This window comes from Pelophylax lessonae, assembly GCF_965119305.1.
Source record: "Pelophylax lessonae genome assembly, chromosome: 4".
Classification (NCBI taxonomy): domain Eukaryota; kingdom Metazoa; phylum Chordata; class Amphibia; order Anura; family Ranidae; genus Pelophylax; species Pelophylax lessonae.
In genome coordinates, this window is record NC_138771.1 from 534,367,558 (window position 1) to 534,381,690 (window position 14,133).

At 42.8% G+C, this 14,133-nt stretch overlaps 1 protein-coding gene across 2 annotated transcripts in view; it reads right to left on the reverse strand.

Annotated features, from left to right (window-relative positions):
• The window catches only part of LOC309553879 (uncharacterized protein C2orf42 homolog), an 80,024-nt gene extending 66,536 nt beyond the window's left edge, over nucleotides 1-13,488 (reverse strand). The window contains exons 1-2 of one of the 2 annotated variants that reach the window (XM_082255361.1): nucleotides 13,338-13,488; nucleotides 1,898-2,721 (exon numbers count right to left, since the gene is read on the reverse strand). In XM_082255361.1, the coding sequence (XP_082111487.1) occupies nucleotides 1,898-2,708 (811 nt within the window). In that variant the 5' untranslated portion in view covers nucleotides 2,709-2,721; nucleotides 13,338-13,488. The remainder of the gene's footprint in view (nucleotides 1-1,897; nucleotides 2,722-13,337) is intronic. The other variant, XM_082255360.1, reaches the window with a different exon arrangement.
• Between the last annotated feature and the right edge of the window lie 645 nt (nucleotides 13,489-14,133).

Consider the following 14,133-nt stretch of genomic DNA (forward strand, 5'->3'; position numbering starts at 1 on the left):
TCGGCCTGCCTCCTCCTTTCCCTGCCGCCGAGCCAATTAGGAAGCGCAGCGCGCTTCACGCATGCGCAGTAAGCAGCCGCCTGTCAGGTTTCACTTATGATGAATGGTGGCGGCAACCCCTGACAGCTGATCCGAAAATTGGCTGGGGTGCCAACATCGCAGGCTCCCTAGACAGGTAAGTATCTATATATTAAAAGTCAGAAAGTACAGTGTTTGTAGCTTCTGACTTTCCAGGCGGAACTTCTCTAACCTACTAAAAATGTCCTTTGTAGTTCTAGCCTACTGCGGTGACTTGTAGGGATTAAAGCTCTCAGCAGCAAAAGATGAATAGGTACCATAGCTCTGTAATACTTAATGTCTAAAATACATGTCGATGCAACATGTATTAAACGCATGCCTTCTGCCATTCCTATAAATCAACTGCCACTTCAAATTCTCGACAGCAGTGTTAATTTTTTGAATGGTAGGGTTGCGCCGATATTAAGCACTTGCAATATTTCCGATACCTTAAACCAATACCTTTGTGGTGCCATTGGAGCCCATACAAAATGAATGGGCTCAAATCGCACTGCAAAGAATTGCATGTGATTTGAACAGGAATGCGGTGCCATTCCTGTCCGAATAACATGCGGTTTGCCCCACTGCTCCTATGTAAACCCAGGCTCAAGTCACTATGACAAGTCTGGGTTTACACAGGTGTGGTGGGGGAAACCGCATGTGATTCGGACGGAAATCAGACCACTGTGTAAAGTAAATAAATCAGCGCAACTAATAAGTGTAAGTGTATACAGGCAGCTGATATACCAACAAAGCTTATCACTGCAAAGTCAAAAAATCCTAATAAATCAAGGGTACAGCGCTAATAAGTGCCAAATATCAATACCACAAATGAACAAGATAAGGTACTTGAAAAAAATTAAAGTGTGCAAATATACTTATAACGTGCAATGAAATAGCCAAACTTCTTTGCTAATAAAGCACAAGATAAAGTGCCTACAAATATTCAAAAGTGACAATGTGCAAAAGAAATCACATAGTGCACGTAGAATTCTCAGAAAGTGCAAAGGAATGTCCAGAATATATCAGTCCATTAGTAGCTTCCTCCGCCCTGTGTAAAATAAGCTGAAAAGGTGCTTGAAAGTGCTAGTGCTTCCACCACCACCACCACCCAAGGATGGCCTCTCACCTTAAACTCAGACCCGTGTTTTACCACCTGGTCCAAGTAAGCAGTTCCCCTGAGGGATAAAGATCTCTCCTCTACAGGTGGTGTTCCATTAGGTTCGCTCAATGAGTTAGATATATTATTCACTTCTGATCACTCCCAGCGCACTAATGGACTGATATATTCTGGACATTCCTTTGCACTTTATGAGAATTCTACATGCACTATGATTTATTTTGCATATTGTCACTTTTGAATATTCGTAGGCACTTTATCTTGTGCTTTATTAGCAAAGAAGTTTGGATATTTCATTGCACTTTATAAGTATATTTGCACAGTGTCACTTTGATTATTTTCAAGCACCTGATCTTGCTCATTTGCACAGTGGTATTGATATTTGGCACATATTAGCACTGTACCTTTGATTTATTAAGAAATCAGACCACATTCCTTTTGAAAACAGGAATTCTTTGTAGTACGATTTGAGCCCATTCATTTTGTATGGGTTCAAATGGCACCGCAAAAGGTTTCGGTAATCAATAACCGTGAGCACTTTGTGTCTATACTCATACTCACTGATGGAAAAAAAAAAACCACAGAATCTGATAGTGCTTCACTGCATTCAGTAAATAACTTGTTTAGTAATAAATGTTTTTTTTTTTTGGGCATTTTCCCTAAAAATAAACTTTACGCCTGGCTCCCATGTCACACTAGTTACAGGACTGCACTTCTTACCTTCAGACATGACATAGAAATGTTCTGTGAACTGTTCAGAGAGGATGTCGTCACTGGCGAAAGCAGCCAGGCAGGTGTAGTAATGCACACATTTGTCCTGGATCTCGGTCTTAGATGCCAATGCTTTAGACTCACAGGAACACTGGAAAAGGTGCCCCACTCCTTTCTGTAGGCCATCTCTCCGTGTCAGGTATACGTGAAGGTAACCAAGACTGTTCTGCTGGGTGATTTTACAACGCACTACAAAGATGGATTTGGTCACCTTCTGAACCATTGGTCCCAAGCACTCACTAGCAAGTTCCCAGATGTCTTGTTTAATTTCTGCTGGGATCTGCATGGCATTCAAGACTGAACTTTTCAACTGTAGTGCCTCTGCTTCAACTTGGCAATTTAAGGCCATCTTAATGTGCTGGCACTGATTCTCTACCACCCCTCGGGCTGCAGCTTTAAGACACCCGGGTGCAAAACATCGTCCTGAGCTAATATGAGTGATTATTGTGCCTTCAGCTGTCTGGATGGTGGTCTCTGAAATTCCTAATACCACCAGACATCTGTGGTCAGGTCCTTTGTCCCTCTGTTTGACTGAGAAGATCTGCATGTCAGAACCAGTGAGCAGCTTAACGGCATCCTTAGTTGGCTGTTTGACATCTCGGCAGCGGAATACAGTGCCACAGCTCTTATTCTTGCAGCTGAGGCCCCGGGTTCCGTTGTAGGTACCACAGTGTGGGCACTTGCGTACACCTCGCAGTGTGGGTTTTCCCAAGTTGGAAAGGAAGTCGGGAACTTTTGGCTTGGTAGTACTAGGCTCCATGATGGCTTATGGCCTAAAATAACGAAAAAAAATAAAATAAAGTTAGACTTGTCTCGCTTTCATATGGATCCTCTATGAAAACATCAACACAAATATTAATTCTAAATTAGAAAGAAGCAGATTAAGTACAGTTTATTCACCTAAACACATTCAAAATAAAAACTTGATTGAAAAATAATTCATTAGCCCATAAATGCAGCACGTGCCTGTTTTATAAGAATGGGTACCCGTATTAAACATGCAGGTTGGCCCGGTACGTACAGTATAGGCTAATGAATTAGTTAGGTCTTACGTATGCTAGAGATGCATGCGGTTAGAATTCATTCTAAATGGCACCCCTTTATTGAGCCTCAAAATACAGATGAAATGCACTGTAGTATGCTGCACCGAGATAAATAATAGTAGTAGTAAAGAGTAGTTTTTTTGTTTTTGGGGAGGATATAAAAAAAAAAAACAAGTTATTGCAAGCACAGGTATGAAGGAACCCTTTAGTGCAGGGGTCTCCAAACTTTTCAAAGGAAGGTCCAGTTTATTGTTCTTCAGACTTTAGGAGGGCCGGATTTTGGCCAGTGGGGGCAGAAAATATCCCGGGCCCAGCATCAGTGAGAATAAATATGGCCTCAGGGCTGGTGGTCAGTAGGAGGAGGAGTAGTGCCCCTATTAGTAGGAGGAATAGTATCCCATCATTGGTATCGGTGGAGGAAATAATGCCCCCTTGTTGGTATCAGTGGGAGGGATAGTGCATCATACCAGTTGGAGAAAAAGTGCCCTTAGGGCCAGATAAAGGCAAGCAAAGGGCCACATCTGGCCCCCGGGCCGCAGTTTGGAGACCCCTGCTTTAGTGCTTACCAATCTAGCAAAAGCAGTTGGATCAAGCAACCATTTCAGGTCTATATTAGATGCAGAGAGCCCAGCTAGCTGATGTGTCATCTCTTTCTTCTCCTGACTCCTCCCTTCTGCACAACAAACATGTCTATACTTACATGCTCTGTGCAATAGAATTGCAAAGAGGGACCCCACACCTCCTCTTCTTAGGTCCCCCGTGGGTGCTCCTGGCTCCTCCTTTCCAGTTAGTGCCTCCAATAGGAAGCGGCTTCCCATGGGAACACTCGTGTGCGCTCGCTCCAGAGCCCCGCTGCCTGTGTCAATAGATGCATGGTCCTGTTCCCGCATCACTCGCTTTGATTGACAGCAGTAAGAGCCAATGGCTCCCGCTGCCTCAGCAAAGTCTGCGAGACCCGGAATTGAGGAGAGAGAGCAGGAGGGAAGAGCTGCTGATGTGCACATCGCTGGATCGAATAAGGGCCAAATACCAATGCCTAAACAGTTGTTACTTTAATGCATTACAGTAAAAAATGTTTAGGATCCCTTTAACCACTTACAGACCGCCGCAGTTTTACGTCGGTCCTTTGACGCTAAATATCGGGTTTTGGCAGCAGATAGCTGCCATAACCTCAGTATTTTTTAAAACGGCTTGCGATCATCTTTCAGATAAGGGTGGTTCCAGTGGCGGATTCGCCGCGGGATCACCCTTACGGTGTGGCGGAAGAGATCCTTCCGCCACGCCCTGGCCGTTTTCCCCGCTTACAGGACCCGCTGGCAGCAGGGAAAACGATCATGTCCCGGATCCTCAGAGACAGGAAGGCGAGTGAGGGCAAGATGGCCCTCACTCGACTCTACGGTCTTGGAGGACCGGAGCGACGTCAAACATCGTTGCCTAGCAACCAGTTTAAAAGGGCTGATTTTTTTTCAATGCTTTTTTTTTTTTTTTTTTTTTTTAGTGTAGTTGTGAGGTCTTTTGACCCCAGATTTCACAATAAAGAGGACCTGTCATGACTATTTCTATTACAAGGGATGTTTACATTCCATGTAATAGGATTAAAAATCATCACATTTTTTTTTTTTTTTTTTAAACTGTAAAAATAAAATATAATAAAAAAAAAAAAAATATAGGAGAAAAAAAATTAAAGCGCCCTGTCCCTGTTAGCTCGCGTGCAGAAGGGAACGCATATGGAAGTCACGCCCACATATGTAAACGGTGTTCAAACCGCACATGTGAGGTATCATCACAATCCTTAGAGCGAGAGCAATAATTTGAGCCATAGAACTGCTCTATAACTCTAAGCTGGTAACCTGTAGAAATTAAGCATTATCATGGTTTTATCAAAATGGTGTGTACATATAATAAATCACATGCAAACACTAACAGCGCTATCATTAATCACATAGTCCATCATGTGACATATCTATAATGAACTTCAATCAAATAATGTCCAGTTTGCTGGCATCATCTCCACAAAATCCTGTGTATGTGTTCAAGTGCTCTGATACAAAGGAAGGTGCCCCTTCACCACACCGGCATGCCCCGCAAGCAGTGCCCACGTACCTCACTGTGGTGAAATGAAAGCCCAACAAGATAAGCTCGGGATGGACAACCTCTATCCAACAGGCCAGGCACTTCACAGGGATGATGGTTCACCATAGGAGATGCAAAGACAGGACCAATAAGGCACTCTTTATGACACAGCTCCGGACTTCCATAAAACTGCAGACTGGATCACTCCATGTATGCCATATCCTCAGTCACTGACCTGCCTCCTCCGCCTCAGTGACTGAGGATATGGCATACATGGAGTGATCCAGTCTGCAGTTTTATGGAAGTCCGGACCCGCTGGCAGCAGGGAAAATGATCCAGCCCCGGATCCTCAGAGACAGGAAGGCGAGTGAGGGCAAGATGGCCCTCACTCGACTCTACGGTCTTGGAGGACCGGAGCGACGTCAAACATCGTTGCCTAGCAACCAGTTTAAAAGGGCTGATTTTTTTTCAATGCTTTTTTTTTTTTTTTTTAGTGTAGTTGTGAGGTCTTTTGACCCCAGATTTCACAATAAAGAGGACCTAAATCACATGCAAACACTAACAGCGCTATCATTAATCACATAGTCCATCATGTGACATATCTATAATGAACTTCAATCAAATAATGTCCAGTTTGCTGGCATCATCTCCACAAAATCCTGTGTATGTGTTCAAGTGCTCTGATACAAAGGAAGGTGCCCATTCACCACACCGGCATGCCCTCACTCGCCTTCCTGTCTCTGAGGATCCGGGACTGGATCGTTTTCCCTGCTGCCAGCGGGTCCGGACTTCCATAAAACTGCAGACTGGATCACTCCATGTATGCCATATCCTCAGTCACTGAGGCGGAGGAGGCAGGTCAGTGACTGAGGATATGGCATACATGGAGTGATCCAGTCTGCAGTTTTATGGAAGTCCGGAGCTGTGTCATAAAGAGTGCCTTATTGGTCCTGTCTTTGCATCTCCTATGGTGAACCATCATCCCTGTGAAGTGCCTGGCCTGTTGGATAGAGGTTGTCCATCCCGAGCTTATCTTGTTGGGCTTTCATTTCACCACAGTGAGGTACGTGGGCACTGCTTGCGGGGCATGCCGGTGTGGTGAAGGGGCACCTTCCTTTGTATCAGAGCACTTGAACACATACACAGGATTTTGTGGAGATGATGCCAGCAAACTGGACATTATTTGATTGAAGTTCATTATAGATATGTCACATGATGGACTATGTGATTAATGATAGCGCTGTTAGTGTTTGCATGTGATTTATTATATGTACACACCATCTTCATAGTTTCTTGTATATATATAACAGCTGCTGAGATCCGAAAGGGTTTACTTTTATGATTTGTGTTTTACTGTTTTTATATCAATTTTAATTGATTTTAATATTTGACGGTTTTACCACCCCATTTTTACACGCTATTATATGTAGCACCAAGCACCTTAGCGCCGAGTGGGTGAGATTGAGTGGCATTCTCCTTTGGGATAAGGGTCATTGTTCTTGCTCCTTTTTTCATTATCATGGTTTTGTCTGTGAAAATGTTATGTATTTTCTCGTCATCTTTGACAAGATTTTAATAGTCTGTTTGTCTGTATTAATAAAGCTGTTCAATTTTATATCCTTTTTTCTATGAATTGTGTGTATATTTAGTCTTACGGCACCATAAAAATCCCCCATGGCCCAATTTTTTCCTTTCATTGTTTGACACTCATGCAGTGTTGGCTCTCTGCTCCCGCAGTTTTGGTTGGGTGAGTCAGCGTCCCTCGCCCCCTGCTGGCGGGTTCCTCTGCCTCACTGCTTTGTGGTCAATCTACAGGTATATGAAAGATTTTTTTTTCAAAAAAAAAAAATAAAATTTTGAAAGAAAATGCGTTTCTTAGTTTCCGTTATAAAATTTTGCAAATAAGTAGTTCTTCTTTATTAATTTTGACCAAAATTTATGCTGCTACATTTCTTTGGTAAAAATAACCCAAATCGGTATATATTATTTGGTCTGTGTGAAGGTTATAGAGTCTACAAGCTAAGGTACCAATCACTGAAAATTGATCACAGCTGAGGTACTGACGGCCTATCCCATTTCTTGAGGCCCTAACAGATCAAGACAGTACAAATACCCCCCAAATTACCACTTTTTGGAAAGTAGACAGTCCAAGGTATTTAGCAAGAGGCGTTGCAAGTTTTTTGAAATTTTACTTTTTTCCCCCACAATTCTTTTTTTTTCATATTAAATGATTTCTCACACACGACATAGGCATACTTGCAACTACTACACCCCAAAACACATTCTGCTACTTGTTCAGAGTATGGAGATACCATATGTGTAAGACTTTTTCACAGCCTAGCCACAGAGAAGCACAACATTCAAGGAGCACCTTCAGGCATTATCCACTTTAAGACCAGACCTTATTCCGACACTGTTAAAAGTGAAAAATCTAACTTCGCTTGCAGAGGCCCTAGAGAATAAAATGGTGGGTTTTGAAAAATTTTAAGTCACACGGTATTTGCGCAGCAGTTTTTCAAATGCAATTTTACACACTAAAGCCCCCTACCGATTGTCGACCGTAAATATTCAGCCGACGACCGATCGGCCGATTGTAGGCTTGTTAGTATGATGCTTCCGACAGCGCATTTTTGGCCGAACAGAATCTGCCGTGCAGACTTTAAAATATTTGTTGGCCGTCACCAGAACGGCCGATTGTTCGCCAGTCAGTACAGAATTCGGCCGACAAACAGCAGATTAGCAAGACTGGGCATGCTCAGAGAAGAAAAAACACACAGAAGTTTAACCATCACATGACATCACTTCTGCAGTCGGCTGTTGTCGGCCGACAAAATTCGTGTGCAGTCTTAAGCACTTTTCAGCCGACAGGACAGCACCAGACAAAAGACTACCGATCATTCGGCCGACATTCGGTACGTGTGTATGGGGCTTAACACATACATTTTATTTAATTTCAATACGCATAAAGACAATAAAATACCCACATTTTTGGTAAAGAATAAAATATGGTGTTGCTTGGGGTACATAGATACAAAACATATCACACTTTAAAATTGTGCACGCTTGTGAAACTTCGATATTTTAAAAATCTCCATAGGTGACGCCAGTTTAGAGAGTTACACAGAAGGTCTGGTGCTAGAATAATTGCTCTCGCTCTCACATTCACAGCAATACGTGTGGTGCGATAGCCGTTTACATACAGTGGGTACGGAAAGTCTTCAGACCCCCTTAAATTTTTCACTCTTTGTTATATTGCAGCCATTTGCTAAAATCATTTAAGTTCATTCTTCTTCCTCATGAATGTACACATAGCACCCCATACTGACAGAAAAACACAGAATTGTTGACATTGTTGCAGATTTATTAAAAAAGAAAAACTGAAATATCACATGGTCCTAAGTATTCAGACCCTTTGCTCAGTATTTAGTAGAAGCCCCCTTTTGATCTAATACAGCCAGGAGTCTTTTTGGGAAAGATGCAACAAGTCTTTCACACCTGGATTTGGGGATTCTCTGCCATTCCTCCTTGCAGATCCTCTCCAGTTCTGTCAGGTTAGATGGTAAACGTTGGTGGACAGCCATTTTTAGGTCTCTCCAGAGATGCTCAATTGGGTTTAAGTCAGGGCTCTGGCTGGGCCATTCAAGAACAGTCACAGAGTTGTTGTGAAGCCACTCCTTCCTTATTTTAGCTGTGTGCTTAGGGTCATTGTCTTGTTGGAAGGTAAACCTTCGGCCCAGTCTGAGGTCCAGAGCACTCTGGAGAAGGTTTTTGTCCAGGATATCCCTGTACTTGGCCGCATTCATCTTTCCCTCGATTGCAACCAGTCGTCCTGTATCTGCAGCTGAAAAACACCCCCACAGCATGATACTGCCACCACCATGCTTCACTGTTGGGACTGTATTGGACAGGTGATGAGCAGTGCCTGGTTTTCTCCACACATACCGCTTAGAATTAAGACCAAAAAGTTCTATTTTGGTCTCATCAGAGCAGAGAATCTTATTTCTCACCATCTTGGAGTCCTTCAGGTGTTTTTTAGCAAACTCCATGCGGGCTTTCATGTGTCTTACACTGAGGAGAGGCTTCCGTCGGGCCACTCTGCCATAAAGTCCCGACTGGCGGAGGGCTGCTGTGATGGTTGACTTTCTACAACTTTCTCCCATCTCCTGACTGCATCTCTGGAGCTCAGCCACAGTGATCTTTGGGTTCTTCTTTACCTCTCTCACCAAGGCTCTTCTCCCCCGATAGCTCAGTTTGGCCGGACGGCCAGCTCTAGGAAGGGTTCTGGTCGTCCCAAACGTCTTCCATTTGAGGATTATGGAGGCCACTGTGCTCTTAGGAACATTAAGTGCAGCAGAAATCTTTTTGTAACCTTGACCAGATCTGTGCCTTGCCACAATTCTGTCTCTGAGCTCTTTAGGCAGTTCCTTTGACCTCATGATTCTCATTTGCTCTGACATGCATTGTGATCTGGAAGGTCTTATATAGACAGGTGTGTGGCTTTCCTAATCAAGTCCAATCAGTATAATCAAACACAGCTGGACTCGAATGAAGGTGTAGAACCATCTCAAGGATGATCAGAAGAAATGGAAAGCACCTGAGTTAAATATATGAGTGTCACAGCAAAGGGTCTGAATACTTAGGACCATGTGATATTTCAGTTTTTCTTTTTTAATAAATCTGCAACAATGTCAACAATTCTGTGTTTTTCTGTCAGTATGGGGTGCTATGTGTACATTCATGAGGAAGAAGAATGAACTTAAATGATTTTAGCAAATGGCTGCAATATAACAAAGAGTGAAAAATTTAAGGGGGTCTGAATACTTTCCGTACCCACTGTATGTGTACAGGACCAATGTGTGCGTTCACCTTTGCACATGAGCACGGGGGAGCTTTAAATGTTTTATTTATTGGTGGGACACTGGTACACTAACAGATGTTTTTGTGCACTTGTACACTATAAAAGATGTTGATCATCCACCAGCAGACACGAACAGATGTTGATGTCACTATGGAGCACTCTTGCAGATGTTTTGTGCACTGGTACAGATGTTCACACTGGACCTCATGCATCTTGGATTCTATGCCTCTCCTCTCTTCCTCCAGACTCTGGGACCAGGATTTCCAAATGAAATGCAAAATTTACTTTCATCGAAAAAAGCACTTTGGACCACTGAGCAACAGTCCAGTCCTTTTTCTCCTTAGCCTAGGTAAGACGCATCTGACGTTGTCTCTGGTTCAAGAGTGGCTTTACACAAGGAATGCGACAGTTGTAGCCCATGTCCTGTATAGGTTTGTGTGTGGTGGCTCCTGAAGCACTGACACCAGCCGTAGTCCACGCCTTGTGAACCCCCCCAAATTCTTGAATGACCCTTGCGTCACAATCCTCCCAAGGCTGCGATTACCCTGTTGCTTGTGCACCTTCATCTACACAGGGCTCGACAAACCTGGGCGCCAGGTTGCATTTGCGACTAGAATTAGCGACCTGCAGGAGGTGTCCTGTCCCTTTTGCGCCCCCCCACCTTCTCCTCGAGTGCACGGACTTCCGCGCCATCCAAAAATTAAGGCCCCGGCTTTTCGGCCTTCTTCTGTGAGATGAGAGGCTAGGGGAACTGGCGCCCTCTTGTGGTGACCGGGAGTAATGCAGAGGAAATGAGAGGGAAGTTTTTTAAGGCTTCATCTCTCTGTCCAGTTACCTTTGCTTAAAAGGTAAGTGGACAGGGAGTGTGGTTATTATTATTAATTTAATTTTTAAATGTAAAAAAATAAAAAATAATAATATTTTTTCTTTTTTTTAATTATTAAAAAAAAAAATTTTTTTTTTCCAATTCTTATTATTAAAAAAATTATATATATATATATATATATATATATATATATATATATATATATATATATATATATATATATATATATATATATATATATATATATATATATATATAATCTTTTTTTTTTTCCTCATCGCCGTGCCACAGCCGAAGGCCCCTTTCACACGGGCTGTCTGATCAGGTTCGCCTGTCAGTTTTTCAGGCAAACCTGATCGGACCCTTCATTCTCCTCTATGGAGCAGTAATCTGCCGCCATCTGATCCTGTCCGCCAAAAACAGATGGATGGTGGTTCTATTTTCTATCCATCCCGTGGATCAGATCAGATGGCATCGGATGGAAAGAGACAGACAGTCTGTTTCCATCCAATTGCACTATAGAAGAGAGTGGAGTTCTAGTCATATTTATTTGTAAATTTAGTATCCGTTTTATTAAATAAAGCTTGGTTGTTAGTTTAAAAAAAAAATGGCTCCTAACTTTTTTAGCTGGCTCCTAGATTTCAGGCAAAATTTGTCAAGCCCTGAACTACCACACTTTTTCCTTCCACTCAACTTTCCATTAATATGCTTAGCACTCCATGAACAGCCAGCTTCTTTAGCAATGACCTTTTGTGACTTGCCCACCCTTGTGGAGGGTGTCAATTACTTTTGTCTTTTGGACAAATGTCAAGTCACCAGTCTTCCCAATGATCGTGTAGCCTACTGAAGCAGACAGAGACCATTTAAAGGTTCGGGAAAGGGGTTTTACGTTATTATGCTGATGAGAGTGTGACGCCATGAGTCTACAATATTGAACTTTCACAATATTCTAATTTTCTGAGATACTGAATTTGGGGTTTTCACTAGCTGTAAGCCATAATTATTAAAATTGGAAAAAGAAAAAAAATGCTTGAAATATATCACTCGGCGTGCAACGCATCTATATAAAATATAGGAGTATAGGAGTGTCACTTTTTAAATTGAATTACTGAAATAAATTAACTTTTTGATGATATTCTAATTTTAAAGATGCACCTGTATATATTGGTGCATCTATAATTGTAATATATTCAACTTTTTAATATTATGAATTAATATGAATTTACAGTTGGCCATTATCAGCACCTTCAGCACAAGAAAAGCTCAAGAAAAATGCAATCGGTTAAATTCTTTTTAGATCTTCACACTGGTCTGTTGAGCTTCTGTTGTGGTAGTAAAATAATCTTGCTTGCGGCATTTTTGATCAGTTAAACAAAGTGCACCTCCCCATTGAAATGCATTGAAAATGCATCAATAATGCACCCGTGTTAAGTTCTTGATGCATTTTTTGAGTCACATGATCTATGAAAAATGCACCATAAGCACAGTAAAATCGTGTTAAAATTGCATGCATTTTCTGCACCTTTTTCACTATTAGTAAAATGCTGAAAACACCATTTTGACCACCAAAATGTCAGTTCATCTCTAGTAACAAGTGCTTTTAACCACTTCCCCACCCTGCTATAGTCGATATATAGCTACAGTGCAGCTTTCCAGTTCTAGGACATCCTACCACAGGCGCACCACACAATGCCTACAGTGTTGCATGACTGAGTATTTGTCATTCAAAATAAGACAGTGCTGAAAGCTGAAAAATGTCCTGGGCAGGACAGAGGTGAAAGTACCCCGTATTGAAGTGGGTAATGTGCCCTTGAGGTGACTTTAATTGTACTTTAAGAGCCGGGAAACTGCTTTCTCGATCACTTTTACGGAGCTGTCAAACAGGCGCACCCAGGCTCCCTGGACAGACAATCCATCCCTTAAAAAAAAAAAAAAAAAAAAAAAAGCAGAAGGAACCTTGGAGAACAGCTTTCAGAAAATATATTCTTTTTTTGGGGAGAGAACAGTCCTTTCTAGCAAAAAAATACAGATCTAACCATGTGGGCAAAAAATGAAAAAGTCATCCCAGTAGTCAAGTGGTTGAAGCCGAAAAATCCAAACTCAGAAAGTGATGTGGGATATAGAAGTACTTCTCTGTCCATTTCTCCTGTGTTTAGAATAGATGAAGCCTCTATCCTTTAAAATTCACCAGCGGACACCCCCAGGACCAGCACTGCCAAGCTCAGCAGACAATCATGGACTGGGGTCAGGTCTCACCATGAACCCTACTGGACATTTTCAATAAGACACTTAGCAACCAATCACAATACGTCTTTTAGGTTCCGTTAACAGTAAGGAGAATTATAATTGGTTGTCCCTGCACCTTGTTACTTGCACTGTTTACTAATTAAAGCCTCTGCACGCTGATGAGCGCAGCCTTCCCCGCACATCTCCGTGCCTCCCCATCCTCCCTCTATCTCTCTTATACCTCCCCGCACCCAAACTCGTCTCTCTCCAGCACGGCTAAGCACCCAGTGACGTCACTTCCGGCACTCACTCACCGCACCGGGGATGTGGCCATCACCCGTTATAATGTAGCTGTGTCCTCACCCTCCGCTGCACTCACTTCAGAGCCCCTCCTTCTTCCCTTACCTATAACAGGATTACCGCTCGGGGCCCCCAACTCCACAGCTGGGCCCTTGCCTCACACCCTCCTCCGGAGCGCCTTACAAACACTGTGAGCGCTGTAACAAAGGGAGTGATTGAGCGGACCGGGTCACATGATGCATGACGTCACCCGGGGCCGCCGGGAAATGTAGTTTTATCAGACCGGGGCGCCTGCTGTGCTGTGTGTACTGCAGAGGTAGAATGAGATGTCCCGGCATGCCCCGGGCGGCACTGCGCAGCTGTATGGTGTGCTGTGTATCGGGGAGTGGGGCTCCTCATCATTGCCCGAACACTACCTGGTTCTTACCGGCTTCCCTGTCCTAAGTGCAATACTTGTGTCAGTTCGTCCTCCACACAAGACTCAAAAATAGTTAATGAAGCCATATTGGAAAAAAAGAACATGTGCATGATTTGTGGTGAATGAGGCGCATCAGCCTTGTGCTTTATCTTCTGCAGCCTTTTCCAATCAGGATGCCTTAACCATTTAAGCCCCTGAAGATTTTACCCCCTTCCTGACCAGGACCTATTTTGCGATTCGGCACTGCGTGACTTTAACGGACAATTGCGCGGTCGTGCGACGCTGTACCTAAACGAATTTGGCGTCCTTTTTTTCCCACAAACAGAGCTTTCTTTTGGTGGTATTTGATCACCTGTGTGATTTTTTGATCATGCGCTATAAACAAAAAAAGAGCGTACATTTTGCAAAAATATTTTTCACATTTTTTTTATATGAAATTCC